Source organism: Chiloscyllium punctatum, chromosome 13 (genome assembly GCF_047496795.1).
Source record: "Chiloscyllium punctatum isolate Juve2018m chromosome 13, sChiPun1.3, whole genome shotgun sequence".
NCBI classification, from domain to species: Eukaryota; Metazoa; Chordata; class Chondrichthyes; order Orectolobiformes; family Hemiscylliidae; genus Chiloscyllium; species Chiloscyllium punctatum.
The window spans coordinates 101870724-101876723 of NC_092751.1; the positions used below are offsets into that span (position 1 = coordinate 101870724).

General features: G+C 44.6%; 1 protein-coding gene across 14 annotated transcripts in view; it reads left to right on the top strand.

The window, feature by feature from the left end:
• Positions 1–5706, top strand: part of LOC140484719 (PH and SEC7 domain-containing protein 1-like) — a 208566-nt gene extending 202860 nt beyond the window's left edge. For all 14 annotated transcript variants that reach the window (XM_072583468.1, XM_072583466.1, XM_072583473.1 and 11 more), the window contains one exon: positions 1486–5706. In XM_072583468.1, the coding sequence (XP_072439569.1) occupies positions 1486–1728 (243 nt within the window). In that variant the 3' untranslated portion in view covers positions 1729–5706. The remainder of the gene's footprint in view (positions 1–1485) is intronic.
• Positions 5707–6000: the final 294 nt, after the last annotated feature.

Here is a 6000-nt window from a genome sequence, read left to right on the forward strand (position 1 = left end):
GCGTGGTTTTCTATAGCGCGAGGTTACAGGGGAACACAACTGTTGCATTATACTAGAACACTCTGTACAACCTCAACATGACCTCCCAACCCCTTGTGTTTGTTTCAGATTTTCACCATCCTGATGTTTGGCTTTTCTCTAATGGTCACCAATGGTTGTTTCAATGGCCATCTGGTTCATTAATACATGAATGGACAATTTGTGGTGAATAAAACTGACCACAGCAGCTAATGGGCATTGATTTATCTCACATGATTGTTCTTCACTCCTCTTTTGTTTGGTGTAAAAAGGTCCGTGTGACAAATCTTTGTTTCACACTACGGTGTGAACCCACTTGGTCTAACTGGTCTTTGTCAGCTTTACTGAGTCTCCTCTCACTGCTACTTCACCTGCCCCTCTTAACATATCCTCCTTTCCCTTTCGCCCCCCCCACATCTTTTATTTCCCCAACAGTATGGAAACAGGCCCTTTGGCCCAACAAGTCCACACCGACCCTCCGAAGACTAACCTATTCAGATTCATTTCCCTCTGACATACACCTAACACTATGGGCAATTTAGCATGGCCAATTCACCTGACCTGCACATCTTTGGACTGTGGGAGGAAACGGAACACCCGGAGGAAACCCACGCAGACACGGCGAGAATGTGCAAATTCCACACAGACAGTCACCCAAGGTTGGAATCGAACCTGGGTCCCTGGCGCTGTGAGGCAGCAGTGCTAACCACTGAGCCACCAAGCCACCTCATGACTGAATGGCAGATCAGACTTGATGGGCTGATTAGCCTAATTTCTGCTCCCATGTCTTTACCAAACTTCCCCTTCAATTTGCTTATGCTACTCATCTGAACTCAACCTTGCACTGAATTCCACAGTGTGACCACCTTCTAGATCATGTAGTTATTTTTCAGTTCACTAAGGATTTCTTGGTGACTGTCTTATCCTTTCTTGGTAAGGAAGGATTGAATATTGCTAAAAAGAAAGGCATGTCGCTGAAGCTTTTCATCATAAACTCATCAGGACATACACTTGAACTTGTAAGGTGGTCCACTTACATTTGTAAATAACAGCTCTCACACAGATTTACTTGAAATCACAAATCTTTTGGAGCGCTGCTCCTTCATCAGGTGAAGTGGAGGGAGGTGCACAGGCACAGAATATATAGGTGAAGAGACAATGGCAAGATAATTCCAGTATCAACAGATAACTACAAATGTTGTGAGTGGAGTGTTGTGAGTGGAGTGTCAACAGGCTGAGTAACAAGTCAGCATCCTTTTTCTCCTCAATAAATTGTCATGACTATTGGAAATTTGGCATTCTTGCATGTGTCCTGATGGTGTGAGATGAAAAACTTCAGCCACAACTCTCTCTTTTCAGTAGTATCTAATGGCCTCTGGTTTAGGAACACCACCATTTCAGACTAATGTCACCTTTATGCCTTTGATGGATGAGAAATGTTAAAGTTGTGCGCTTTCTTTCTGATAGAAAATGAGGTTCAGCACATATGTCTCGCTGCTGCGTGCCAAGCTGAAATCAGGAACGGACGACCTGGACAAGTTTGAATCCGCCCTGTTCGACAACATTGAGAGTGAAGGGAATGGCTTGACAAAGTCCCACTCCAGCCCGTCCCTACACCAGGAGCCACCGGTCATGGCCATCCGAGTCAAACGCAACACATCGGAGCGCCGGAGTTACCGGCACTCTGCCAACACCAAGCACAAGCTATAACCCTTTTGCTCAGTCAGGGTTTGCACTGAGACTAGCATGTTGTACGTTCAGTTACAACTTCTGACTGTAGTGTAGTGCCAGTGATGGCTGCTTGTGTTGGTTGGCGCATGCGTAGTTCAGGGACTGGCTGGTGCATCAAATGGCTCCCTTTCCGAAAGACTGGATTTGCAGGGATTGATCCAGAGGGCACCGATACTGTTGTGGTGTGGTGGGCAGAGAGCCTGTTTACTAATTGCACCATTACAGGGCAGGACCATGGTTGCATGTGCCAAGCATGGCAAGCGCCACCCAATCGCAGGTCTTGAAACATCATCTACTTTACTCTGAATTTCTGGATGGTGACTCCTGCCCTGGTTCTGGTCTTCTCTCTCGAGCACGTGAGAGGAAAGGCGTGCCCGTGGCAAACAAGGAGGCCCGAGCCACACCAAACAACCGCTGTATTTCCACGGGACAGACGGATAGAGCTATATATACAAATATATAATATATTCCTTTAGGATAAGGTGGCGTTGCCACAGGTCAGGAGTGGCAGGCATTGGCAGACCTGGTTTGTGGTTCTGCATCTCACTGGGACTCGCTGGAGGGTTGCTGCTACCTTGCTGCGGGTACCTCGATCGTTGTCGACAAGAGGTTAAGGAGCTGGAGTTTCTCATTGCTACATTCCTTCATGTGGCATCACCGACCATCACCGCAATGAGTTGTGGTAGCTGCCATGGATATTTTATTTATGTCGTGTTTCACATTCCTTTCCCCTTCATCCAGCTGTTCACATCTGCTTCCCATCTCCTCCCACACACCCCCTCCCATAAATGTTAAATAATAATGTGTAAAAGTCAGAGTCAATTTAATGTGCGTTTCATAAAATTCATTCTGACAATGAATCATAGGCTGTTTTTAACAACTTGTTTTAGTATACATGACAATGTTACACTGTTTATTTAGACAGCAGTATACTGGATCAATCTCATTCCTTCTCTCTTTCCTGAAACAAAATTCAAAATGACCCCTGTTCTCATCAATGGATACCTTGAAGGCCAAGAAACCAACAATAATCTAAAGACTCCAAATGAGGGAAACAGGTCCCATTGTAGAGTAGATCTAGTCTTTGTACTGTGCCCTGGAATATGGGAAGTGGACAAGACCCCTTGGGTGTTCAGTGTGACTATCTGTGACCAAACTCCATTAGTCCCCTATTGCCTTTGACTAACCATCTATTGATCCTCGTTCCCAAATGAGCAACTGGCATCAGATGGAATTTCTGAGCCTCTCCCGGTTTTATTTCCCAGGACTTGGAAGAAATGAGATGTTAAACTGTATGCCAACTCACTCTTGCCTGGTTTACACTGTCATACAGAGTCTGGATCTACTCCCCAAAAGTCTTTGTGACCTTTGGTTGCTGCTGGATTGTCATTTTTTAAGAGTGGGTGTTTTTATTGGACTCTTGAGTATTGCTGCGGGAGCAGAGAAGAGATTTTGAAAGGGTTTTCCATTGTGGGTGAATCATCCATTTGTGGGGCTGAGAAGGACCAGGGTTTGATAAGGACAGAGGCCGGGTGGGGTGAGAAATGTGATAATATGCTCAGGGTGGGGCTAGGGTTATTTGGGCAGATTGGCCTCCCTCATCCCTGTCGGGTGAATAAAGTGTCCCACAGATCTGGCAGTGACCCTTTTCACTATGGGCTGTGTTACCATTGGAAATCCTGCAGCTGCTACCCTGTTGTTCCCTTGGAAGCCTGTTAGAGAAGAGACAGAGACACCTATGGGTTAGCCTCCCAGACTGTCACTTGGCTTGTTACAGGTTACTCACTGAAACTGAATTTCCATATCATCTCAAATAAGACAGTCTTAGGCCGTGACTTTTGAGATACCAGTAGTTACTGTACAAGCCTAAAGACCTTGCGTAAAATTTGCTACTTTAGCAAAGGTGAGCCATTGTCTTTTTTAAAAAAAAGAGATCAATATATTAATCCCTCCTTTGACGTAGGGGTTGGGGAGGATGACTGTTGGGCGGGAAGTGGATCATTACACAGTGATGTGAACCTGAACCCCAGAGTAGGACTTGAAGGGTTTCATCATGTTTGCTATGGACTGCTCAACCATTTGTGAATGAAAAGAGATCATGTGAAGACACAGGAATTACGTCAAACTAATATCTAACTCAATCAAAGCTGATTTGATTTCATGTGGTTAGTGCTTTAATAGGGCGATAGACGTTTCCGATGAAGGGCTTTTTCCTGGAAGATTGATTTTCCTGCTCCTTGGATGCTGCCTGACCTGCTGGACTTTTCCGGCACCAATCTAATCTGTTCTGGTAGCAACAGTCAGGCCAAATTTTGATTCTATGAATGGCCACTTCTCCCCAGAAATTAACTTGCGAGCCTTTCTCTATTCCTGGCTAACAAGGGAGCTGAGCGTTTCAAGATTGAGGTGACTATAATTTAGCAAGAGTTGAGAGATCAGAGGCATGTGTCTGTTATGAGGTCTTGATGGACTGGTGAGTTGGGAAGATGGCCTTTTCATCTCTGTGACCACACCTACAATCCACTGCAGAGAAATATTTGCTCTCTGGATTGGTGAACTTGGCTGCAGCAACAATTACTATTACTATAGCGCCTTCAGTGCAATAAAGCATTCCAAGGTGCTTCCCAAGGGCAAAATTAAAGTAAGTTTGACACTGAGCCACACAAGAGATATTAGATCAGATGGTTTGGTCAAGGAGGTAGGTTTTAGGGAGGAAGAGGAGGCAGCAAAATGGAGACATGTAGGGATAGTACTCCAGACCTTGAGGCCTGGACACCTCAAGGCATGGCCACCAATGGTGGAGCAACAAAAACAGGACATCCACACGAGAGCAGAAGTGGAGAGGTACTGATATCTCAGAGAGTTGTGAGACTGAATGAGATTACCGAGGTATGGAGGGGTGAAGCTGCGGAAGGATTTGACACCATGATGTTGCTTGACCAGGAATCACGTTAGCCTAGTGAGCACAGGGGCAATCAGAGAATGAGACTTGCCTTGAGTTCAGACGTGGTCAGCAGAGCTTTAGCTGACCTGAAGTTTCGGGAGGGTAGAATATGGGAGACCAATCCAGAGTGCATTGGAAGAGTTGAGCCTGGAAAGTGGAGGCGAGGAATGTTGGAGCAGTCAGGATCCTATTGAATGGTGGAGCATGCTCAAGGGGCTAAGTGGCCTTCTCCTGCTCCTGTTTCTTATGAAAGTTACAGAAGGTGCAGATGAATGTTTCAGAACCTGGTGGGTTGGGGGTTGAGGCAGAGTCATGTGATAACAGAGGGGTTCACAGCAATAACACAAATATGAATTGGAACAATGAGAAAAGATGACGAGCAGCTGGAAATGTGGAAACAAAGAAATAACTGGGAACAACAGCTTAGCAATGTTTGTGGCACTGAAATTAATCAATGTTTCTGGTCAGTGTGGTGGAAATCACAAGGAGTTCAACATTGAAGCACACATTTCCACACATGCTCAGACAAATTGGGGAGAATGACTGGCAGCTTTACCACAAATTTGTTCAGGTCACTTCCTTGATTCACCCCTATTTGACCATACACTGCAGAGATATTCACTGTAGGAATCTGATGTGTTATTCTGGATGCTGCTACAGAGTGGGATTACAGCATGCTGTTGGAAAGACAGACCGAGAGTTACACTCTGAATGTGACCCTCGCTCGCAATGTATGTGGTGCAGGAAGTGTGGAACTGTTGAGCACTAGTAGCGAGAACAAAAATTACATGGCCGGTTATTAAAAAGAATTCTATGGATGGTCCAGTTCCTGTAAAGCTAGTCGATTGGTGCCCTTAACTTCTGACCTGAAAGGACACTGCTGCCATTTTATCTCTTCCAGATCCAACTCAGACAAACTTAAAAACTCTTAATAAATGTTAATAATTATTTGAAGATGACAATTATTGTAAAACTCAAGGAATACTGTTAAATAAACAGATGTTACATTTAAAGTGAAATGACTGGATCATCCTTTGGGACAGTGTATCTATAATGCTGAAAAGTTTATGGAGTCATGTAGCATGTAAACAGACCCTTTAGTCCAATTTATCTGCACTGACAAGACATCCCAATCTAATCTGGACCCATTTGCCAGCCTTTATACTGCAAACCCAATTGCAAAATTGAGTGTAAATTATGCTGCTTCCCAAAATAGTTGTTCATTTTTGTCATTTCGGTATGTGGATCATATCAGTGTAACCTTCCATTGACCAACGCATCTGGGTAGTGTAATAGAATGTCACGAT